At 33.8% G+C, this 27,330-nt stretch overlaps 1 protein-coding gene across 1 annotated transcript; it reads left to right on the top strand.

The window, feature by feature from the left end:
• Positions 1-16,498: 16,498 nt before the first annotated feature.
• LOC105321065 (prothoracicostatic peptide) lies at positions 16,499-21,098 on the top strand. The gene is given in 2 exon segments (XM_011419254.4): positions 16,499-16,641; positions 20,232-21,098. A coding segment is annotated over 1 exon segment (837 nt). The 5' UTR covers positions 16,499-16,641; positions 20,232-20,242; the 3' UTR covers positions 21,080-21,098.
• The last annotated feature ends 6,232 nt before the right edge of the window (positions 21,099-27,330 follow it).

The following is a 27,330-nucleotide window of genomic DNA, read 5'->3' on the forward strand; positions in this document are numbered from 1 at the left end:
TGTTGTTATATGTTGATAGTTCGGCAAGCTTGTGCTCAATACCCAGTGTCACAAAAATAGCTAGACTCCCAGAAACATTATTTTCCTGCTGCACCATCAATGTGGCATCTTCAAAAGGTTATAGAAGCAAACAAAGTTCATGCAATAGTTTTCGTTCATATCCAGTTAACTGAACAGTGTCAAGTTTATTAAGTTTTTCTTCAGATACCTCCAGAACTGATCGAATCATTGTCAATTGGGAATTCCATCGAGTGGCGTTATCAGCTTGCAGTCTTTTTTCCTCTTCCAAAATTTCACTGGCTTTTATAGATTTCCTGACATATTTGACTAAGTTTGCTGCCTTCGCAATGACTGTTTTTAAATGGGGGCTCACTTCCTTCATCCCATCTTTGACCACCAATTGTAGAGTGTGTGCAAAACATCTACCGTGCTTTGGAATATCTTCAATCAAATACCATAGGCTCCAAACTAGAATCTTCATCCTCATCTTCACTATCAGACTCGTGGGTGTCTTCTTTCAAACTTGTATCTTTATCGCATGTAAATCCTGGTAGGGTAACCTGAAAGGCCTTAGCCATATTTGTAGCATTGTCTGTTACGATGTTTGTTATCTTATCTGCTTTATTGTAGCAGGCTACTGCTTCTTCATATTCTTGGCGTATGTTTTCAGCACAGTGTTGACCTCTGAACCGCTTACATGACACCATTATCGATTCTATACACCAAACCAATATGAAGTGACCTGTGATTCCAATGAAGCCCTTCATTTGTCGGTTTGACCAGAGGTCAATAGTCAAACAGACACTCTCCACAGCCCGCAACTTGCTCTTTAAACTATTTTGGATGGAAGTTGATCTTTCAAGGAGAAGTTTTGTAGAGAAGGTAACTGGTATCGGGGATTCAATGATTCAATTAAAAACTTAAATTCTGGATTCTCGACAACTGAAAGCGGTGTCAGACTTCCTGCTATAAAAGAAACCAAAGCTTCAGTTATCTGGTTTGGGTCATGCGTGGTGTACTTGGTATGTTTTGATGAAGTGAGGGCGTATGTGTCCATGGACGTTTGAGATGTTTTCCTCTGGTCATCTTTCTGAGTTTCGTAAATATATCTGCGCTTCCTCTGAAAAGAAAGACATTCATTTAAAAATATTAAAAAGACAAAATCATAATTATAAGGATACATATAAATGACTGTGTTGACATGTGATGAACTTTACTACAATTAACACCATGGTTGACTGGACAGGCTTTGACAGATCATTGTTGTTAAATTTCATTATCAAAGCCAACCTAATTCACACTCATGATTACTCAGCAACCTGTAATCGATTACAGCTGATTACGATTACTGATTATGATTACCCCATCCCTGGGACTCGGTGCTTTTGTTGTTGAATTTAAACTCCGCTTTTTTAATTTCCAGAAGTTCACTATAAGTTTTTTTCTCTTTCGACTCCCACTATCTCATCTTGAACGTTGTGTAGTTTTCAATCTTATGTGTCTTCTGATGGTTTTTAAAATATGGACGATTTACCGCTATCGACTTCTTAAAAGAAGAATTCCTTGAAGTAAATATTCATATCGATGAACTATATGCACTGACAAATTATTCAAATTCCATTCGTGAACATAAATTATTTTTCATAAGAGAAAAAAAATACAACATTGTAAATAGCTAACCACACAAAACAGTAAAATTAATTACGATGACAGTTACATGTATTGATGTGTATTTTCAGATAATTCAATATAAGGCGAATATTGTAAAATATACACACCGTTACGTGAATCTAATTTGCATTTCATCAAAATCAACCTCATGTGATGGACCAGGGTTCTCTTTTTCCAGAGAGACGATTCCTCATATTATCGCCCATATCTATACCCCCGGGTATTCCATCTATGGGCGTATTCCCGATGATTCCAATAATCATCCCCAAAAGGCTGTTAGATCACCCGGTGTCGCTCCTCCTCCAGTTTTTCTCATCTCCCTTTACTGTTTTGTGGGCTTCTTCTCTGTTTCCGTTTCTAATTTCCTCCGCATTTCTCTCGTGTCCTTTGGAATAATAGGAGTTTGGCACAAATCGACTCACATACTCGCTTTTTTGAGTTGTTCGTAGTAACAGATGATAGTTTGGTAACCAACACGCTGTTGCATTTTTCTACTTCTTTAAAGAGTATTTTTAGTTCTGTCGCAGAGAAGTTGGGATTTCTTTACAAACGAGGGATTTCTTTTTTTTTTGTAGATGTGACAATTGCTCGCTCTCATATATGTATAGATATGAATAACTACCGAAGAGCATTGAACTTACGCACAGACGCCGTGCATGCAATTAAATATCCACTTAACACAATATGGTCATAAGATATGTCTTAAAGGGGCATGGTCACGATTTTGGTCAAATTCTATTTTTATGTTTTTATTATTTACAATGCTTTAGAAAATTAATGCATTGTTAATGATCAAATAAAATTTGAGAGTCATTCGTAGAGTTATAAGCAAAATAGAGGGCTCACGATTCTTTGTCATGTAAACAAGGCTCGTGCCCTGTTTTTGTTTACACAGGTTCAATATACCAGTAAACAATCTTTTTCCAGTTTATAATAAGTCTTTTTATTTATATTAAGCATAGATAAACAGTTCCTAACATTGTAAACACTCGTTATACGTTTTTGGCTAAAATTTTTACTTCAATGTTCAAAGTGTTAACAAACGCTTTGTTTACACAGCGGAGAATTTCAAGCCCTGTAACTCGTTTGTAACTCAACAAATGACACTCAAATTTCTGTTGCCTATTAAAAATGCCTTTCTGAAGCACTGTAAATATTAATATCGGAAAACTATTTTTTTTTTACCGAAATCGTGACCATGCCCCTTTAAGAAATGTCATAAGATAAAGAAATATCTTAAGATCGTTTCATGAACATGGCCCCTGGATATTATGTATAGATTAATTTAGTTTCTGATTTTTTTCTTTTTTGAATGAATCTAAAGTCTGATGGTCTGTAGTCTGTCAAAGTTTTCTATTTCCGTGGGAAATTCTAAGACTTTTACCGGGAAAAATTAAGAAGAACGAACAATTTATTTTGGAAATTTTGACATCTTTTCACCATTTGAAAGTTAGTGGACATGTCGCAGAATTTTGAACGTTATCATACGTGTACTTTCATGACAAAATAAAAATTAATTATGTAATGCAAAATTTACGAAAACGTTTTATTTTTTTATTTTATATTTTTTTTTCTGTGAAATGAAATATGACTTAAAACCTAGAGAGCAGGCGATTCAACGGGTTATCTTGGAAAATTTTGATATTATTTAAACCCTAAGGTGTTTTTTTTATTATATAAACAGTGTGACCGATAGTCAAGCGTAGATTTTTGTTTGGTTTTAACATTACATTGCAGTTTGATTTTTGTAAAAGAGATCCTCCCCAACAGCTCCTGCAATGTGTATGACAATTTGATGAAGAATATCATCTCAGTATTTTAAACTTTTCAGGATCCTTCAATTGCGTGCAAATCAGTTCTATAGTCAACACCAATGCCTGCCCAAACCATCACCCAGCCTCCTCCAAATCAGTCATTCTCAGAAATGTAATAATCCGCATATCTTTCTCCCTTCACCAAACAAGTCTTCTGCCATCATGGAAGTCAACACAAAATCTTGACTTGTCTGAGAAAAGAACAGAGCGCCAATGACGTTGTTGGCAATTTCTGTATATAACTGTTGCCCATTTCAGGCGATTTCTACGGTGCTGCAATTTTGATACGGGGCGTACGGCTGGTCGACAAACTTTAAGATTTGCCTGGTGGGGCCTGTTTCTAACAGTTTGAGAAGAGTTTCGTCTTCCTGTTGCTCTCTGAAATTCAGCAATAAGCTTAACAGCACTTTGCAAACGCTGTCTCTTCGCAATATTACCCAAATGACGGTCCTGACGGACTGTCGTACACCTTGGACGTCCTGATTTTTGGCCTTCTTTAACATTTTCCTGCCTGTAAATATCGGTTCCATAAACGACTATTTACGCTTTCGGAAACATGAAACCTTTCTGCAACTTGGCGTTGTGTTTTGCCGGCTTCCAGCATCCCTACTGCCATAGAGCTTATGCTCATATGCCTCCTCATTGTGTCAAATCACCAGCTCCGATCAAAAAGGGTGTAACCGTTTTAAGTTCACTGAAGAAAGCGTTATTTGATGCTTCTTTAACCCTTTTGTTCCATCCCTTTTTAGCTCACCTGAGCCAAAGGTTCAAGTGAGCTTTTCTGATCACAATTTGTCCGTTGTCTGTCGTTGTCGTCGTCGTAGTCGGCGGCGTTGTAAACTTTTCACATTTTCATCTTCTTCTCAAGAACCACCGGGCAGATTTCAACCAAATTTGGCACAAAGCACCGCTAGGTGAAGGGGATTCAAGTTTGTTCAAATGAAGGGCCATAAAGGGGAGATAATTGAGAATTATTGAAAATTTGTTGTTATTTTTCAAAAATCTTCTCAAAGATTTTTGGGCCTGAAAAGCTTAAACTTGTGTGGAGGCATCCTCAGGTAGTGTAGATTCAAGTTTGTTCAAATCATGGTCCCCGGGGGTAGGGAGGGGCCACAAGAGGGGAATCAAGTTTTACATAGGAATATGTAGAGAAAATCTTTAAAAATCTTCTTCTCAAAAACTATCAGACCAGAAATGCTCAAATAAGAATGGGAGCATCCTCAGATAGTCTAGATTCAGGTTTGTTCAAATCATGGTCCCCGGGGGTAGGGTGGGGCCACAATTGGGGGATCAAGTTTTACATAGGAATATGTAGAGAAAATCTTTAAAAATCTTCTTCTCAAAAACTATTAGGCCAGAAAAGCTCAAATTTAAAAGGAAGCATCCTCAGGTAGTGTAGATACAAGTTTGTTCAAATCATGGTCCCCGGGGTAGGGTTGGGTCACAAGAGGGGGATCAAGTTTTACATAGGAATATATAGAGAAAATCTTTAAAAATCTTCTTCTCAAAAACTATTAGGCCAGAAAAGCTCAAATTAAAATAGAAGCATCCTCAGGTAGTGTAGATTTAAGTTTGTTCAGATCAGGGTCTCCAGGGGTAGGGTGGGGCCACAAGAGGGGGATCAAGTTTTACATAGGAATTTATAGAGAAAATCTTTATAAATCTTCTTCTCAAAATCTATTACGCCAGGAAAGCTCAAATTAAAATGGAAGCATCCTCAGGTAGTGTTGATTCAAGTTTGTTCAAATCATGGTCCCTGGGGGAAGGATGGGGCCACAATTGGGGGATCATGTTTTACATAGTAATATATAGAGAAAATCTTTAAAGATCTTCTTATCAAAAACTGTTAGGCCAGAAAAGCTTAAATTTGAGTGGAAGCATCCTCAGATAGTGTAGATTCAGGTTTGTTGAAATCATGGTCCCCGGGGGTAAGGTGGGGCCACAAGAGGGGGATCAAGTTTAACATAGGAATATATAGAGAAAATCTTTAAAAATCTTCTTCTCAAAAACCATAAGGCCAGAAAAGCTCAAATTTGAGTGGAAGCATCCTCAGATAGTGTAGATTCAGATTTGTTGAAATCATGGTCCCAGGGGGTAGGGTGGGGCCACATTTAGGGGATCAAGTTTTACATTGGAATATATTGGGAAAATCTTTTTAAAAAGTTCTTTTAAAAACTATTTGGCCAAGAAAGCTCAAATTGGCGTATAACCATCCTCAGATAATGTAGATTCAAGTTTGTTCAAATCATGGTCCCTGGGGGTAGGGCGGGGCCACAATGGGGGATAAATTTTTATATATAGAGAAAATCTTTAAAAATCTTCTTCTTAAAACTATTAGGCCAGGAAAGCCCAAATTTGAGTGGAAGCATCCCCAGATCGTATAGATTCAAGTTTTTTTAAATAATAGTCCAGGGGTATGGTGAGGCCACAATGGGGGATGGATTTTTTACATAGGAATATACAGAGAAAATCATTAAAAATCTTCTTTTTAAAGACTATTTGGCCAGAAAAAGCTTAAACTTGTGTAGAGGCAACCTCGGGTAGTGTAAATTCAAGTTTGCAAAATCACAGTCCCTAGTGATAGGGCGGGGCTGTGATGGCGGTTTGAATTTTTACATAGGAATATATAGAGAAAATCTTTAAAAATATTCTGGGAAAGTTTTCGGTCCAAAACTCAGTACTTAGTGTGAAAGCACAGGTTATGCAGATTTAAGTTTGATGAAACCATGATTACCTAGAGAAAAGTGGGGCCATGAAATGGGGGGGGGGGGGGGGGGTATATAGGAATAGAGAAAAATCTTCTTACAGGTACAACAACAAAAAGGGCTTGGTATTTACCAAAAATAGAGGTGGATAAAAATTGGCAGATTTTCAATTCTTTTTAGCAAGATCTATTGTACTTAGTTGTCAAGATATTTTGATACTGTAATGCTTATTTGATCAGAATTAAGGCAATTGTTGCTCAGGTGAGCGATGTGGCCCCTGGGCCTCTTGTTTTTTAACGCTTTGTCTTTCTTGGGTAATTTTTCGCAATACTAATCAAACAAGTGTTACTCAAGTATGGAATCGTATAACTGACAGTATTTTTTAAACTACTGTAGGATTGTTCTCATTAAAATTCACACTATGAAAATATTTTTTAGAGCAAATATACAATCCCTAACTTATTTTGTCCAGTAAATATAGTGTCTAGCAGTTAGAACCCGAATCCTCATATAAAGCCGAGATTTTCTTCACATTCTGTTGAGTTGTGTGCTTATGAAATTTTGTGTTGACTCATTTTATAACTATGGGTAAACATTTTTCAATCAATTAGGAATCATCCTGCGGGGTAAATTGTCGCACTTTGGCTCAAAAGTGAGAACCCCCAGATTACGGCGTGTCACACTATTGGACTTTTGCGTGACCATCGGTCGTATTATAAGTAATTGGTTGTTCCAAAATCACAAACAAAATAACTAATCCTTATGTCACAGTAATACAAAACTTCAATCATCCCCAACACAAAAAATAATTCCACAAAAAAAAAATGAACAAAACAAGAAATCAAAGAAAGAGATTTTAAATTATAGGGAGAGTTTCAGTTACGATAAGATATATTAATTATTAATTAAAAAACCAGGTATAGGCGTCATAATGACCAGCAAGATAAGAGCGGTGCATTGTACGTCATCATTTAACATATTTTACGCAAACATACATAGACTTGCTCTTGTTAAACGGTACATTGGTAACTATTTATGGTAGATCTACATAATCAAAGAATGAATTTATCTAGAAACAGCCATGTCAACATCAATATCCCAGTCTGTTCTAACATTGTTAAACTTAATAATTCAAAATGAATAACAATTAAGTGGTTCACAAAAATCAATGTCATTAATTTTTTATTTACACACAAACACAACCAGCCAATTCCAAAAAAGCATTGTTTCTCTAAAATCAAGTCGATATTTCCTACAAATTGGTAATTTCCTTCTCTGTTAAAGCGTTGCTCGTCGTGGGCACTCTTTGTTATGAGTTGCAGTTTTATGGACTATGGGTATGCTATTGTTTATTCCTCGGTTTAACGTCTTTTGTGTTTTGTTATTAATATTCAATTTTGCATATATCACCACGCTCAATAAAAAGAATAATGAATGTCCGTTTCACCACAGAAGAAAGAAAGACATTAAAGGGCCCAATACACGTGGGAACGAAACAGGAAAACTTGTCATCCCATCAACCAAATGCTTAAGACAAATTATGTTTAAAAAACGTGTCCGTTTAACATCACAAGTAGCAATTATGAAACTGACATTTGAATTTTTAATTTTTTGATAAATATCAAACAGGCTATTCAATGATTTTATACTCTTTTTCAATGTCTCCTGTACCGAGGTAGAAATAAGTTGCAATGGTGTAATGTTTTCCCAAACACAAAGAGTACTAGTAACAATGCATCATTCTTAATTCATAACATTCACAATTTGTATAACTTTCCTACACTTTTTAGTACGTCAACAACCGGTGGAGGGGTGTCAGAACCCCCCATAAAATGGCACACAATTCTTTGTGATAGAGTGCACTTTCAATAAAATTAATACACAGAAGAAATTTGTTAAGAAGTTTTCGGTCCCTTTCATCCCTTGAGGAAATTAACGTTGGATTCCCCTTCCCCGGAAAAATTATACTTGAATCCGTTCCCCCGTAAACGTAACACGTTTGCTTTGTGATCTATGGTGAGAAATGATAGCAAGACTTGTAAAAGACAGTGCATGTGTTGTTTTACGTCACATTTAGAATTTTTAGTAATGCTGACAAAATGTTGAGGATATATACCTGAATTGTTCGGCGACATTGTGAACATCTGTTTTAACGCTGGATTATATTAACTTCAAAATCCAAAGGGAGGTTTTCTTGTCCCGCAAAAATATATGCATCTGACCTCGCTTTTTCAGCTTTTTGTACCTGAAACTTAAAACAGAATTAAGAAAACAACATTCACCGTTTCACTAATACATCTACAATTAATGTAGAAACATAGGATTTGAACTACAACAGTAGGAGGTGAGAATTGCAATTATATTTCACATTCCCATAGCAGTTATACAATGAGAAGTAAGAAATGTACATTATGTAAATAAAAGCAGTGAACTGTCTTAAGATTGAATCAATTTGCAAGAGGAACGCGATTTTACTTCTCGGTACTTTTGTATATGTCTCTTAAGATTCTTTCGTTAACTTTGTTAAAGTACAAATGTATTGATTATTTAAATAGACGAACATCTGCGTTTCGTCTTTGACATTTTTGTGAAGGCTTCATAATCAAGGGAATATAACTGAAAACTTGATAATGTGCATGCGTTAATGTAAATTTACAAGCTAGTTTCAATAATAGAGTTCGCGTATATGGAATTGTTTATTATATTCTTACATACATTGATGGAGAGTAAGTCCTGTGAGCAGATGATCGAATCGACAAATCGTGCAATCCTAACTCTTATCGCCGTGGTATGATATCATATATTGTCATTGGTGTTCTTTTTTTGGGGGGGGGGATTTGGTTTTTGGTGTGTGTTTTTATGAAGACGCCACAAGATATTTATTTTACCTAATGGAAAATGGAATTTAAGGTTTCAATAGTGTTTTGAAATCACTAAAATATTCATCAATCAACATACGTTGTTGGTACGATTTTATCACTCTAATACGGACTATCCATCATAAATTCAATTACATGTATTATAGTACAATTTTTGTACGATAGTTCTTTAATCAAAAAAAACTATACGTAATACATTCTCATTCTTTTCATAAAAATTTCTTACAAAGAGTTTGAATTATTTTCACATCCAAACAATCATTTGACATTTTTTTGTCAAATATAAAAAAAAAATGAAAAGCTACAACAAAGGCGTAATAAATACGTTTCGTTCAGCAGTTATCTTTAGAAATAGATACCTTTGGATACCTTTGCTTCTTCCCACCTTTGTTTTGTTTTGATGTCATCCGCTGAAATAATGTTCATCACAACAGAAATAAATTGTTGGTGATCTATTCTACGAGCGCTCCAAAAATTTACAAGATTTTCAATCCTAAGTCCTTTAAAATGAATGATCGGCATATGGTTGCATATACATTTATATCAACGATCAACGTCAAAGAATATCTTCATTTAATAAATGTATCGAGTATTCCAAAAGTTCAGCATGATATACACGTAAATAGGATAAGTCGCGCTGGTTAATTACTTAAGTTTACCAGTTTCCAACTAGAGGTGAGCAAAATCGTTTCTAGATTTGTTTGATCACAGATAATTTTTGACTGTACGTAAACTTGAATAAAATTGAGTTTTTAAGCTGGCAATGCTTATGTATGAAAAAAGCTGCTGGGTTACAAGTGCGATGAATGATGATTTAGTTTATTGTCTGAATGAATGATGTTAGACATCAATTTATCTTGCTGCATTTCACCTTTCACTAATTTTCCCGGTTTAATTTAATTTTCCGCAAATGGATTGGTACAGTTCGCCCCAGCAAGCAGACACAGTGAGAGATCGGTTTCCAAATGTCACCTAGTATTGGAACTGACTAATTTTTGGTATCATACATTACTGTCGCGACATGTTGGAAAGAAATTTGCTAAATATTAATTTCTTCAAGATCCCCGTCATTAAGTGACATTCATCTTCCATCAGATCGCGCCCGACCAGTAAGACTGCACAGTGTAGCCGATATGTTTAATGATACATGCAAAAGCACTGCAGTAACGTTAACAGGAAGTAATTAAACATTTTATTATTCTGTGTCACAACATCACAGAATACAATACATTGTTCAATTCTAAATGTGGTTTTTGCTACCATGAGAAGTAAATTGCAACAGATTAATTTTCATATATAAAATGAATTGCAGTAAAAGTAAGTTTTACTGCAGGTGTTTATCGATAATTTTCTGATCTAGTAATAGTATACCATGGAACTCGGTACTTACGCAAGAATGCTGCATTATGCTGCACGTTCAAAGGTTCATTTTTTGCAACCTATAAATTTCATAGTGCAATGTCCTATAACCACACAGGTTTCATTTCCTAAACCACTTTCTAGAGGGTATACATGTTAACCATTTCAGTTTGACTCACAGTTTGAATATATTTACATGTATACAGAAAAATAATCCACCATTGAAAAATCTTCGAGAAAAAATATTTGCGATAGAAAATTTAAAATTATTTGTAGGGTTTCCTGAAAGTCTGATATAAATATTATTTTGAAACAAAAAACTTTTTTTAGAATTACAATTCCACATGAAGTGGTTTAATTCCATTGGAAATTTATAAATATCTTGTTTTCATACGGGAATAATAATAATGTTTTATTGGTATATTTCTTGTTAAATTGGCAAAATTATCAGGCACTGTGTTTTTGTTTTAAAAAAATCATAAATGAGAAACTGAAGGCTCAATCCAATAAAAATTACATTCTGTTCTGTTCTATCAATTCATATATTTAACACACAGTTCAGTAGTGCATTTGAAAAAAGTTATTGAATGATAAATTTATTGTTGAAATTAATAAGATACCTACTTGTACCCACATATATTGAACTGCGTTCCAAAAACCGATTGCCCTTCCGCGGTAAAAAATATAGTGCCAGAAAGGCTGGGAAAACGTTCTTTTAGATAAAATAGATATGGTTTAACGATTATTTTTCACAAGTGTATATCAAATTGGTTATGTAAATTGAAACGTGTCACTAAATCCTAGATTGATGTAAATCTATTAAATACGCGTGACGAAGTTTACTTATGCTGTACGATATGATAAGATTTGATGTGTGTTGTTGAACATTGAAAGTCGCAGATTTCCAATGCAAACCTAAGATGACCTAAGATGACATATTCGAACTTTCAGAACATCCACCTTGGCACTGTTTATGTTATCCCACACAGTGTAATGATATTGCGTTAAGATTTTTTTTTACGTACATTAATTTTGTATTATGCAAGAGTGCTTTAAGGTAGTCCATCCATAACTAAGGTGAATTTAACAATTTTTATTAATATATACTAAATCAAATACACATTTTAAAGCTATTATGAGACTGACATAAACCAAACTTGGGTGTATGTATGTAGTCAATTAAATGAACTTTTAGCACTTAATACTTTTTTAAAGAGTTGTCTACCCTTTAGGAAAATTTAAAAACTCATTTTCTGAAAATATGTATGGTAAACTATGAATTGTTTTAGCATATTCGAAAACGGAGACAGCTTTTACAACTTTTTACCAAGAGAAATGTGAGAAAATTACTTGTACTAAAGAAATATATTTAAAAATGCATTTTTTCCATAGACTTCAATGTTAACTTTAACATATGATAAATTTATTATTATTATTTTTTTTAAAGATTTCAAAGGTGAAACTTTATTATTTCATAAACTCCTTAAAATCACACTAAAATTTTAGTGATCAAACTTCCAATCTACTAGGTATGAAACATGATAGTTATGGATAGACGACCTTAAGTGTTTACATGGCAATCCAGTTTTAATAATAAACTATACAATAACAAGAGGCCCAGGGGCCACATCGCTCACCTGAACAACAATTGCCTTAATTCTCATCTAATTAGCATTACAGTATCAAAATAAAAATATCTTGACAACTACGTGCATTAGATCTTGCTAAAATTTTTTTAAAAATCTGCTGATTTTAATCCACATCTTTTTATGGTAAATATCAAGCCCCTTTTGTTGTTGTACATGAACGAAAATTTTTCACTATTTCCATATAACCTACCCCCCCCCCCCCCCCCCAACCTTTCTCCTGAAAATCATAGTTCGATCAAATTTTTATCAGCACAACCCATGCTTTCACACAACGTATTGCTTTTTGGACTGAAAACTTTCCCAGAATATTTTTAAAGATTTTCTCTATATATTCCAATGAAAAAAATTCACCCCCGCCCCAATTGTGGTCCCACCCTACCCCCGGGGACCATGATTTGAACAAATTGAAAACAAATTGAATCTTAACTACCTGAGGATGCTTCCATACAAGTAACAGCTTTTCTGGCCTAATAGTTTTTGAGAAGAAAATTTTTGAAAAATACCAACAAATTTTCAAGAATTCTAAACTATTTCCCCTTTAAAGAGGGTGTAGCCCTTCATTTGAATTTGAATCCCCTTTACCCAGTGATGCTTTGTGCCAAGTTTGGGTTGAAATCTGCCCAGTGGTTCAGGAGAAGAAGATGAAAATATGAAAAGTTTACAACAACAACGACAACGACGACAGACAACGGACAAATTTTGACTAGAAAAGCTCACATGAGCTTTCAGCTCAGGTGAGCTAAAACAAAATGACCGTGTGGTCAAATGCATCTGTGTACTAATATATAATTTAAACCTAACGTATACAAGCATGATAGCGTAGAAACACATAGTTTTCCTGTCGAAATGAAGGGACATTCATCGTGAATGTGGAGTCCGAGGAATGATTTTGTTTGCAGGGAGAATTAAACAAGTTTAAAATAGCCCCTCTTTATCTACATGTCTGTGTAGAAGTGTACATGGATCTTGTCCAAAAGATCAACTTGGCTGTAAATAATAAGCATACTTCTACAATTCTCTCTCCCTCTCTTTGTTTTTCTTTAAATATCAACATTTTGACTTGTTGACCAGCAATGCAGCGAAATCTGGTAAACAAACACTTAATTGTGTGATTCTTGTCTTTCCCTCATAATAAGAAATCAAACATCAATCTTCTCATTCAACAAAACAAAAGAGGAAAATATGACTATTATCTATGTAATTACGTATGGAAGGAAACTAACATTGGTCACTGTGTAACGTTGATACAAGGGTTTTATATGAATGAGCCGAACGTCATTTTCAATCCTGAACTTGGATATCCTGAATGCTTAGTACCTAAAATCTGATTGTCGCTGAGCTACAGGCGCGATCTCAAAATTTGTTGTTATGTAAACGAGCTTGTGTCATAACGAGAATCCTCAAAAGATTGTTCATATGATGAAGAAAAACTCTTGTAACTTTATTTAAGGTTGGATAGTTAAAGCAACAGAACCAATGTCCTTAGTGCATCTATGAATGCAAATGCCATATTTTATTAGGTTACACTTAGTAATTAAAAACAAGTGAGTCCTGCATTGCAAAGAATCAACAAGGCCAATATAATTCTTATAACTCGAAGGAAGTAGCTCGAAGGTCAAAAGTTAGTCATCTTAACCTATAAAATTAGATTATTTTATAAGAACCCCTCAAAGCTTAAAAATATCCAAAATCCCATTTGGAATTACCCTCGTTTTAACAGGTTCTTAATTATTTTCATATAAATCATTCTGTTGTTTAAAAAAATATCATAGGCGAATTAAATTGGAAAAGAAAGGCGGACAAGAACTAATGCATGTAATTAAGAACCAGCATACTTTACATGTCCTTCAGAAAGTTTTTGACAAGGGAGTATTTTTAACATAATATCAATTTTAACACTTTAATAAGTCCAATGCTTGAAACATATTGATGTGATATTTGTGTATACATACCAAAATAATCAAATGTTCTATTCTCAGAACTAAGTATGAACTAAGGAACGGATATATCAATAAACTAATAAAAGTTTAGAGCAAAGAGTTGCGATATTTTCGAAATATTACTTTGTAACACAACATTCAAACGTTCAAGGAATTTAAAAAAAATAATTATACAGAAAACTTGGCAAATCGATCTGTTGTGTACTGTGTACATAACAAACACTGTGAACATTTACAAACATGCAAATATGCTTGTAAATGTAATGTCAACCTCTAATTTGTTTCAAATTGATTTTTAAATTATTACATCGATTATAAGTTATGATTTGATTTTTATTAAAGTTATGAAGAAGAAAAATTTGCAAACGAGGAAGATTTTATAAATGTTATAAGATTAAAATGTGCCAATCAGTCTTCAAATGAGAGGTGACTAAAAGTTAGCTAAAACGTGACTAAATGACATAGCTCTGTCATTCAGTCAGTTAATCCCAGAAATCTCAGCCATCTTCAGTTGACTGAATGGCAGAAATTCATAATGTGTAAAAAGTATAATCTAAGATAAGTATATGTGTGTGATAAAAAACGGTACTTTACATTAAATGACTAAACTTACAGTACAGTCACCGTGTCATTTGTGATCAGATCGTTATTTATTTACTTAGTCTTTGATTGTGTCAAGAAACTTAAAAAAGTGTGACATTATTGATGAATATTTGAAACAAGAAACTATGCAGTTTTGTCATTTTCAAAATCTGGATCATGCTATTATAATAATAGACATGAATTTTTGACATAACCCTAGTCTAAGATTCCGCTAATAGCAACGAAACGTTGTTAGTTAGTTGTACAAATTCAACCAATTCTTAACCAAGGGAGTAATAATGTCCTGAATGTCTCGGAGTGGGGTGCACAGCGCGGTGTATCTGGGCGGCCCTTCATCATTCTATTACATTCTTTATGTATGGTAATGGCCACAAAGTGACCTAGGGACTGGGTTTGATGAACCAGGGAAACATGAAGTGGATGGCCAGTACTAATTAGATTAGAAGTTTACAATGTTTACCAATACCCAGTGCTATATCTAAACATCATTGAATACAAACAATGCCAACTTACAGCACATGCCGCCATTAATCAGTATCTGTTTCCCACAGATATATACATTTATCTATGGGATATAGAAGTATAATTGAATAATCAAGTGATATACAGTTCGCATCGTCGTTTTCAAATGCAGCATGTATTGAAATGAATCTGAAATGAAAAGGTTAATAGTTTTTTTTTCTTATTTGTAGATGCAAAAAGACATACCAAAATCACCTGCTTTCATTAAGAAATATAGGCCCAAACCCCCCCCCCCCCCACACACACACACCTTACACCTATTCAGTATTGAAATTATAAGGTTTTAATTTTCATATTGTCTGTATTTTTACTTCTTTGTATAAATGTTGTTATCATTATATGATCTGATAAGCCATTTGCAATTGCATTCAGCAATTAATTAGTAGAGGTGTTTGTAATACCGTACATGTACATATTATAAAGTTTTTAACATTCTATATCAGCTAAAAATTAAAGAGTGCTTAAAACTATTTACCAAGGTGCCACGTGAAAGCAGAGTGTCAAAAGATCATTAGAGAGCTGCAATGGGGGACACAACTATTTATTTTGAACATCCATATAGTTTTTTCATGTAATTAAAATCCATATATTTACCATGTTTCATTTTGGATTGATTTAAAGATACCAGTAAGCAGTAAAAGTATTTTACTCTCTTTGAGAAATGAATCAGTCTGATCATGAGAATGTTAATATACATTGTAGCTAGATGAATTATGTATATACATGTACATGATCTGGGTATTCTGTACCCCTAAAGAGGACCAGAAGGGTCATCTCGGTAAGACACAGATAATAACAACTCATTAATAAAACATATGTTATTATTCACATATTGCAAAATAGTCGATTGTCGTAATCTCCGGTATTTTTAAGATTGCAGATCTGCTTCAAGTGGAATTATTCATATCGGGTTCAAAGTACTTAAAATTATTCCATTTGATAATGAAAATTATAAAGCGGTATATCCTTTAATCAATAATAATAAACCTTTTATTAAAATATATATATTTGAAACAGCATATCCAGGTATGAACGATTTTATATTCTTTAATTAATACCTTGGTGATTCAATTTCCCCTCTCCATATCGACCGTTTAGAATTTGTCTTATAAAAACCCTTATTTAAGCAAAGCAGACTTAGAGAAGTGGGAAATAACGTGCTGTGTCATATCATTTTAAACAATGCTGCCCTTATTAATAAACTTTGATGATGAAAATGTAGCGTATTCGAGAAGAGGCTTAAAACTTGACAAGTGTCATTACAAGTTTTCCGATGCCAACAGGCGAGAGCCAGAGATCAATCGCTAGCAAGCATCTTGAAACTCGATTGGCTCTAGATGAACGTAGAGGCGGCGGGGCAGAACTTAGCACTAGCATCCGCCTCCGATTCCTTCATATAAGGCTATTATAGCCTTTCTGTCGTAGTTCATGGGTCAGACTGGCTTGTAAATTATAGTTGAGAATTTTTTCGGTTACTTTTCAATATTCCCTCACACAAGGTAAGTGATAACTTTATCTTTTTACAAATTTTTATATAAACCTTTTGTTTTTAACGAAAAATTAATTTCTGTCCATTTTTTTTTTCATTATCGTTAGAAGAACTATAGAACTTTAAAAAGTTAAAATTTTCTTAGAATTAAATGGAACGTTTTTCAAAACTCAATATTAACAATAATTCGTCGAGTTTAAACCAATAAACATGTTTACCATTTCGTTGGCTGGTAAACATACGTTCAAAAAGGATGTTCGTAAATTGACTATCTTATGCCTCAAGCGTAGAGGAAACTCTTCATTTTATTCTATAGAAGTTTATTTTACTATAAAATGGAAATCAGTTCCTACAGCAAAATTCAACGAGTTAATACTGGCTTAAAAAAGAAAAATAAAATCATTCCCTTGCCGAATTTCCCTATAGAATTGTTATTAAGATCCGTAAGTGATGCTTCTCTCTGATTTGACGTAAGTAGAATAGATTCTTTGGATTGTTTGAACGTACATCTGCAGTCTATGTTTATTTTGTACATCAGCATAGTACAGTCCACAGTATCGTCACACTTACTAGTCGGTATAGCAATTATATAAAGACAGACTCGTTGGATTCGTTGTTAAAACAATCCATTTATGCATACCAGCAATGTTAATTAGATAGAGGAGTAATACGTACTCAATGGTAAAGCAATGACATACATGTACATGCATATTTTTGGATTGTTTGTACAAGTTCAAGATATTTTCGGCATACCAGCATAATTAATTAGTCGGTTGAGAACATGTATTCATTGATACTGCACTGCCATTAAGACAGACAAATAATTAAATTAAATCAGACTTGACTTATTGTGTGGTATTTCATTTTAAGACAAAAAGAGCGCCTTAGGCTTTGGATTTTTTGGTCACTCTGTAAGGGGGTGGCTTGTCCTTATATACGAAGGATGTGATTTTTAAAATCAATTTTGAACTTATTGCGTAAGAGGAATACGTCATCTGGAGCTAGGCACAATTTTTCAAATCTTTAACCCACTATAAATGATTTTCCTGTAAACGATACACACAATAAATTTGATACACTGGAGCTAATTCCTTTGATATCAGTTTAGCTATCGGGTTTAACCTATTGTATTTTATTTCAGTTTCCCTTTGATAAAACATAAATATGAATTGCATTCTCATGTCTTCTTTTTTTAAAATTCTGTTTTGACATTTGAGGAAACGAGTTTGATTTTTAATGTGTTGCCGCATTGTTTCTAGTCGTTTGTTTTCTCAAGCGAAAAAATCATTAGCTTTCAAACAGATAAAAAAAACTCGGTGACTGATATATAATTCGGATTTTACGCAAATGTATCAAATAAAGAGAACTTTCAAGCGTTAACAAAGATATAAGCTTAAAAGAGAAAAATACCTAAAATTTATAATGAATAAATATATTCTACAAGCAACAGCTATTTAAATAATGGCAACAACGTTCATTTTCTCTATCTCGCAATAGTATATAGAAACAGTTTTTCTCTAACCTAAAATAAGACATTCCCATTCAACGTTGCGACAATTCGATTCCTGTTAAAAAATAAATTGTGCTTATAAAAGTGAATTCACGAAAACTTTAAATCAATATATAACAAGTTCTTGGAGAAAAGCGGGGTGCAGTGTAACGGTATTTTCTGTTCAGTCTTCATTATGTTGTCGTGAAAACAATTCAACTCGCACTCACGTGACATCACTAGATCTAGTCTTGTCAAACTGTAATTTGATTACCGAGCCCGGCGTTCTATAGTTTTAAGTCCCCCGTCTAAAACAAGTAGCCACGTAGATGTCAATCAGTGCCATTTGGTTTTTTTTTATTATGTATGAAACTCAACACCTTTAGATCCAGACGTTATACATCAAACTAGCAAGGTTGCGTTGGCAAAGATCCAGTTCGTTATTTTTGTTTCTCTTTCCAAATATTATACATATTCTTTAACAGTAAACATACACGTTTCTCTTTATATCTTGGTATCTTTTTCTAAAACGATGCTGTACTAACTGCCGACCTCGCAATAATCAAATCACGAAATCGAATTCATCAATATTTGCTTAGCTGATTAATACTAATTTGCAAATTCTTCGCTCAGCCATTAATATTCATAAAAACTGTTCTTTTGTATTACGTTTGTTGAGGACAAAAAATGTTAATTGAATTATCAGGATGAATGAAGACCATCGCCTGAATCTGACAGCCTTTTCCTGGCCGCTGAGATCTGAATATCAACACGTTTATCGATAGCACACTGCACATTTTTTGTATTTGTTTAAAGAAGACCTTATATGTATATGTGAAAAATTACCAAAAGGTGATACATGCACTTTTTGTCAATAAGTCTCTCGGGTTTTATTCATAAAAAAATAATCATCTAATAATTTTTTTCCCAAATGTACAATTATGATTAATTAACGTCAGATTAAAAAAGACTCCACACATTTTTTTTTTATATGAGCTATGGCATATGGTAATTTTGGTAGTTTTTAATCAACTATGGTGTAGTGAGAAAAACGTTCATAGTTATCAAAAGTACACGATTTTTATCAATCATACATAGAAATGTAACACGCCTTTGAAAAATATGCGAGTTTTTGAGTTTAAAAAAAAAAAATTCTCTGAAGCTATGAAAGAAATAATAAAAGCGTATCTTCTAATTTATCAAAATACATGTAGTACGTCGGAGTCAAGCAAAAAAGTATTATATGGAATTTTTATCGTGTATGCGATCACTTGCATAAAATTAAGATCAGATGCAGCTCTTAGCAAATTAAAACCTAAAGCAGGGCTCCTTGCATGTTTATGACAGCAGAAATGGTCTGTTCGCCTTTCACGGACCGCCACTACCCATTCTATCCACTATGAGCCGCAATGTTTTTACAGCACGTGGTTTATCTCTCAGTCATGACCAAGGACCCAGAATTAATAATCATTCAGTTTCTCGTGGACCGAACATTTTTATTTGCAAGAGTTAATACGTAAAATAAATATTATTGCTACTCAGTAGCATCAATACTAATGCAAGAAAAAAGTATGTAAATCGTGTATCCAAGTAGTTTAACATTTTGAAAATATTAAATTTACTGGGTACGAGTAAAACATAAAATTATGATTAATTGTCAAAGTATATATCATGTATTAAAAACTATAAGTAAATTATAAATTCATGCTCAACACTTCGGTCATGTGTAGAATGTTTTCTCACATTCAGAGATGTAATAACCACATTGCAATACTTGTATGATTTAATGTCTGAACACTATATAAATGAGATGCCACAAGCGAATGAGTTAAAGTAGTACAGTTTTACATGTAATACACGCATATCGTTTAATCAGATAAAATAAAAACGCATTGATTGAATCATCTTCCGAGTTTTTGTTGTTGTTTTAGGGTTAACTTTAAACAAATTTATTTTTGCCAAATTAAGTATGATTAATTCTATCAAAAAGAGGCTGTACGTAAAAGCATCAAGTCTTCAGGGAGACAGTGTCGTGCTTGCTGAAATTGAATTCAGTTGGTTTGTCTTTATCGTCAGCTGAGGTCTCATGAGTTTTATCTTTTGTTTTACAGAACCTGGAATAATGCTTTGCCATCTAGAGCAGCTGCTTCTCTCGTGTATAGTGCTATGCCTTGTTAAAGTTTGTGCTAGCCTAAAGGCACAAGATGAAGCCTCTGTCAATGACCACGACATTGTAAGGAGACAAGCAATGGGTCATAGTTTCGGTGATGAACTCGAAGGGTTTGATCTGGATCCGAAGAGAGTCAATAATTGGAATCAATTCCCGGCCTGGGGAAAAAGATTATCTAAACGCAGATGGTCTTCTCTGGGGGCCTGGGGAAAAAGGAGTTGGCTGGATCGACTTATCAGTGCAAACAATAACTGGGGTAAGCGATGGAAGTCCATGTCCAACTCATGGGGGAAACGCCAAGCCCCTTCGGAATTCGACGGTTTAAGCGACGATTATATTAACATTAAGAAGAGATCTGTCGACTCTAAATCCAGCCACAATTCTAGGAACAAGCGATCGATACCTACCGAGCTGTCCCCCGAGCAAAATGAAGAAAAGAGAAGATGGTCGTCATTGTCGGCGTGGGGAAAAAGGAGCGACGATGACGAGAAGCGAAGATGGTCCTCTCTTTCAGCTTGGGGTAAAAGGAGTAACCCGGAAGCAATAGATGACAATGATAGTGATAATATTTCAAAACGGAAGTGGTCAAGTTTCTCATCTTGGGGAAAACGCGGCGATCCCGTTGATTTGTCCAAAAGGCTTTACTCCTACTGGCAAAACCGTTTAATGACAAATAACCCATGGATGGAGCGAAGGGGATGGAATGCGTTTTCATCTTGGGGAAAGCGATCTATGGACTAAAACAGTCAGATTTTGAAAATGAAAGGGACTCTCTTTATGGCAAAATAAAGTTACGTTTCCACACCAATTTGTTTTACTATAATAGTTCACTCTATTGGTTACTTAAAGCTTTATCGTGCAGTTCCGCCATGATGGTTTATTGAGATTATCGTGCGCCTTAGGATTTAATTCACTTTGTTTGCAACGTCATAGCAATGTTTGCGTATTATACTGATCATGATTAATGTTATATACGTATTACTTTTAATAACATTATGATCGAGCAAAAGTAAAGCAATTTGTATTGTTCAATTTGTCGCAACTTTATACCAAAGTGTTGAATTCTAAAAAATGTATTTTACAGCTTTGCCCTATTCTAAATAATAACCCTTATGACAAGCGTGAAATGAAACATCTTTCAATTTCCGTTCGATTGAGAATAATATTCTACATTGAAAGCAATTTGTGATTCCCTATATACCAACTATGTTACAAGCGGTAGAAGAAATCATAGATATTAAATATTCCTAATTGCACATTAATGAAAAATGCAAGACTCAATCGCAAGGAACCTTTGCCCGCCTTTTCCTTGAGGGATAATAAAAATATAAGGCTTGCCGCGAAGAACAATGAACTTTCATATACCTTGCTAACGGCAGTATACAAAGAACTCTAAAACTATTGGTGGTGATTGGTCATTTTGTTGGGTTCTGAAAAACCTGGACAATATTTCATGAATGTCTTATTAAATTGATATATGCTTTGTGACATTACCAATTTTTGGTTTTTGTTTTATGAGAATATTCCCAATAAAACACTATAATCAATTCGATAAATAATTCCATTGCTTACTATGAGCCTAAGGCATGCAGGGAGTATTAGATACAATATACAGCTTAAATCTAGATTTAATCCAAAGCACAATATACAAAGCCGTTCCTATCATGAGAAATCAGTGTTTTTAAATTCAACCATAAAACAATTTTTATTTAGAATTTTTTTTTAGAGAGAGAATATGTACAAACTTACAACAAGGCAGAACCATAAAAAAACTTCACCAGGTTGGTTCATGTCTTGGAATTTAGAATGCTGATGATATGACGATGAAATGTTTCAAAGGTACTGAAAACTGTGAAATACGTTAAAATATGAAATTAAGGTATGATTTTTCAGTTAGACAAGGCATGGGCAACATTCGACTGCAAGCTCTGAAGTAAAGCAAATCTTGTTACCTGTTTATCACAGGATAAGAAGTAGGCCGAAGCCACAAACAAAGCGACAACTCACTGCATTACCCCTTACCTGACATTTATAGAATATCAACAATATCATTAATTTGGAAATCAACAGTATCATAATTTTTATTTTAATCTTTATCTGCTTGATTGACATTTTGTAGATCTTTAAAGCATTTTACCTTTTTTCATCTTTTAATCTGTTACCATGGCAATATATATATATATATATTTTTCATCTTTTAATCTGTTACCATGGCAATATATATATATATATATATATATATATATATATATATATATATATATATATATATATATATATATATATATATATATATATTCTTTGCAAGCAACTTATACCGTCTTGATTCTTTTAAAGTCAATAAATATCAAAGTATGCAATATCAAAATACATGTAATCTTTTTTTAATCAGGCAGTGGCCCCTTTATAAAACCTTTTTTACGGAGAATTGGTGTATAAAGTTTAGGATAACATACAAGTTCACACAAGCCGCTTACCGCTTTATTCACCGTTCTTAACGCTTCCGTGATGATAGAAAAACTTCTCAAGTCAAACTGAGTACTTACGTGTTTTGCCCGACAAATTTGAGCGAATAAGTACATTTAGATTTTTAAGGAATGTTCGTATTTTTAAAAGTTTTTATTTTCACATGAAAAACGATAAAAAAAAACAAACAACAAAACAAACAAACATTATATCCGCCAAAAAAAATTTGGGGGTAAATTAGTAGCTTTTTCGTCACTTTGTTTCTTTCACTTTGATTTTTAAACGAAAATATCAAGTCCCTGACAATTCTTACCCTGTGATTTTATTTCAACGTATGTGTATCCGTCATTATTTATCATTTGAAAAAGGTTAATTCCAACATCATTTCATTCTCTTCTTTATAAATAAAGATGAACATTAACATCGATCAATCACATCATTAGAAATAAAGTACAAGCTAGAAAAACTTCCAAGGTCGAGACATGTTTAAAAAAATAAAAGCCGAGGCGTTAGTAGAGAATTTTATTTTTTTAAATAACACTTTTCGACATTGGAGATTATTCTGCTACATTTATGATAGCAAAAACTTAATTTCTATTCTTCTATTCACGGATTTTCACAGGATGAATGACCATCTTTAAGTCCTCCTTAAAGATAGCTTAAAGGTGTTTAAAGGTAGCTTAAAGACGATCTTTAAGCCACCTTTAAGCTACCTTTAAGCTATAAGTATTGCTTAAAGGTGGCTTAAAGAAAGCGTAAAGATGGCTTAAAGGCAGCTTAAAGACCATCTTTAAGCCACCTTTAAGCCACCTTTAAGGACCACTTATAGGTCCTTAATGTCCAAACTTCTTTAAGCCACCTTTAAGCCACCTTTAAGCTACCTTTAAGCCACCTTTAAGCCATTAAAAAAAATTTAATTCAATATTGTGCTTAATTTCCAACAAAATGTATTAACTTTATGAAAGAAAAGGTATTAAAACGGTTTTTGTTCTAGAAAGAAAAATGAAAAAAAAACACAAAAAAAAACCGGCCACGGCGAGAATTGAACCCGGGACCCTTAGTTTAGTAGCATCACCACACATCCTCTGCGCCACGGCAACTTATATATATATGAGCGTTTTTATATCCTATATATCAGTGGATATTGAATCACTGTATTGAATGTGTTTATTTGAAAAGATTTTGACAAACCATTCAGTTTGTAACAATCAATTATATCTAATTTATAAATTACATGCATGCATGTATTTAGAATGAAATACGGAACTTGGTCTTCAGTGAACAAAAATATATTATACCTAAATGGAAACCGTTAGGTTCACTATAGTAGGCTTTCTTAGTTAATAAATTTAAACTGAGTAGATATACGTTCATCTAATTTATAGCTATAAAAATGTAAGAAAGAAAATGAAATCATTTCTTTTATTAAATGCATTGATACTTTTACGGTATTTGTTCAATTTCCCGCAATTTCCCGGTTTTCATGATCGCGGCGCCGTTTAAATATGTTTAAATATTTACATGTAATTGTATGTACATGTACATGATTTTTAAACTATCAATTCTATAACAAACAAAATTACCAATTACCGGTGACGTATTTACTGCATGTGGCAATTGCAAATGACTTGTACATACAATTGTATGATGTGCCAGGCCGGGTATATTTGACATATTTACCCTTATACATATATTTAAATAATCAACCCCTATTTATGATCACCGGTACATTAATTAATTAGCCTCAAGATTTTACTCTTACATACATGTATCGTTAATTTGTAGACGTAACATCTTTGAAACCCAGAGCTAGGAAATAATACTTTGAAAATGAATTACAAATGTAAATTAACTTTTATTCACTAGACTTATCGTATACTCGTACATACTAAGATTCAACGCCTTTAGAAACCCTGACGTGCACCTGGGCACACGACACACCTGTTGTGTATATCTTGTATATTCTGTGTTAGTTCCAGGGGTTTTCTTAAGTTGGACAAACAATAGACTTTAATTAGATATACACAAACATGCACCTGGGCACACGACACAACTGCTGTGTATATCTTGTATATTCTGTGTTAGTTCCAGGGGTTTTCTTAAGTTGGACAAACAATAGACTCTAATTAGATATACACAAACGAACAAAACTATGTCTAGACAAACAAAGCAGTAATATCCTGCCCGATATAACAAAGGCAGTTGATAGTCTTTTCATCTTTAACATGTATCTAGCAGATCTAGAGTTAGAAATAATGAAAATTGAAAAAAAATACAAACCTTAAACCGATTAACAAATTAAATCATGCATTTTTGGTTCATTATCTTTATTTTGTTTAATAACCGGATGAACTGAGAGAGAGAGAGAGAGAGAGAGAGAGAGAGAGATTGAGATTTTTTTCACCGATTAATTTATAATAGGAAACAAACATACTTTAATTAGTTTTATGCACATATTAAGATACAGAGACTGCGCTCATACCTACAATAATTTTGAACCCCCCAAAATTATAAAGAATTTTATAACGGCAATCTGTGTCCATCAGAGCGGTGCTGATGATAGCGATCTGTGTTTAATGGAGCGACGATTAAAACCGCCTGGAACACCCCCCCCCCCCCTTCCTTGGAAATTATATTATCACTCGGATGACCCCCTCCCATCTCTATAAAAGAGCTTTTGCATTTAATATATGTTTTTATTGTTCAGCTTGATCAATATTGACTTAAAGGCCACTTAAAGACAGTGTAAAGGCAGCGTAAAGAGAGCGTAAATGCCACTTAAAGATGCTTAAAGGTGGCTTAAAGGTGGCTTAAAGGTAGCTTAAAGAAGTTTGGACATTAAGGACCTATAAGCACTTGCTTAAAGGTGACTTAAAGGCGGCTTAAAGGTTGTATAGCCTTTAAGCTCCTTTAAGTCACCTTTAAGCCACCTTTAAGGACTTGCTTAAAGATGGTTTTTCGCCCTGTGTTTTATTCTTCTAACAGCTCAGTATTTCGTGGATTTCTCTTCTTTTTAACAGTTTTGTATTTTACCGTTTCGTTTTTCCTATAGAGAGACGATCTCAATCGCAACTTCTTGGGCCTTTCCGGAAGGCTCGGTAAAACACCTCGAAATTATCAACATTACCGGATGTGAGAATTTTATACAAAATGGAGTCGCTTCCTATAAAATAAATATCAGCTAGAAAGCCTTGTGTCTCGCTTTTGTGATATATTTTAAGGTATATCATGACATTGGATATAATGAAGTCTAGCTCACATCTCAACAGGGGGGGGGGGGGGGGGTTGTCATGGACGCTTAGGTAATACATTCGAGGTGTTTTTCCGAGCTTGCCGGAAAGGCCCGAGAAGTTGCGATTGAGACGATCTAGGTTATTAAGACGGCTGTTCTATGTACCTCCAACGGCTTTGTTAGTAATAATTTACATGTGCATCGATTGAAATCACATGCAGACGACATATTTTTCTTCTTTTGTACGATTATTACTACTATACGTTACTATAATTTTATACAGAAACACCCAGTTGAAATGTGTTAGGGAGGTCCTTGCAACAGCCACAAATAAACACTGAAGGCAATACACATCGTTCTGACTGAAACTTAGACATGCGTTTGACATTGTTTTAAAGCTTTTTGCATTCTGAAGGTATAATTTCATGATCAGTGCGAGTTCAACATGTATTTCTGATCTGATAATTTACTAATGACGTTCGTGATATATGAGAGAATAATGGCCTCGGCATTTCCTTGATCTTAGCAATAACTGTAGAAGAAGCTGGTTAAATTCCAATAGATATGAACTATTTAAGGTGATTAAGGGTTTATTTTAAAATAAAATCGTATGGATATAGCAGTTCAGTAAGGAGATATCAAGCGAGCTAATGTCTATTCCGACGTTGTGATACATACATCTATCTTATACTCTGGTGATGTTCAAAAGAAAAACAATCACTTATATACACTTTGAACATAATAGCCATGTGTACTATTCACTAATTAAATTATTATTATAATTTGTTATTATAAATCATATGTCAGTGAAAACTGTTGGAAAATAAAACAGAGGCGGCATGATTAGACCTAAGGGTATATAATATAAAATGTATAATGTTTAGATGGCGAGAACCTAATCACACATGCATACTACAAAAAGATGTTCCCAGCCAACTATAGCAGCAATATGTGACGAAGGGGAACGTTTAAGTCTGTCCGGAAATTTGAAGTTTGTTTAGACTTTTCGAGGATTATATAAGCCCGCCTCAAGTTTGTCATTACTCGGAAGCGAACCAAATGAAAGGTGTCAAGGCCCCATACGCTCATTTTGTAAATCATTTTATTTTTTCATACTTAACATTTCTGCATTGTTGTCGAAAAAAAAGATCTTACAGAAAACCTTGGATGATAGTAGGCAATATTTACATAATTATTTATTGAAAAAAATAATTACAAACTTTAGGATTTTTTATGCATTAATGCTTGTTTGGAAAATATTCAAAGGTTAATGGTGTTTGCAACGATGTTTTATATCCATTAGAAAACTACGACTTAGTTCACACTTCGAAGATGATAGATA

The sequence above is a fragment of the Magallana gigas genome, chromosome 5 (genome assembly GCF_963853765.1).
Source record: "Magallana gigas chromosome 5, xbMagGiga1.1, whole genome shotgun sequence".
Taxonomy (NCBI): Eukaryota; Metazoa; Mollusca; class Bivalvia; order Ostreida; family Ostreidae; genus Magallana; species Magallana gigas.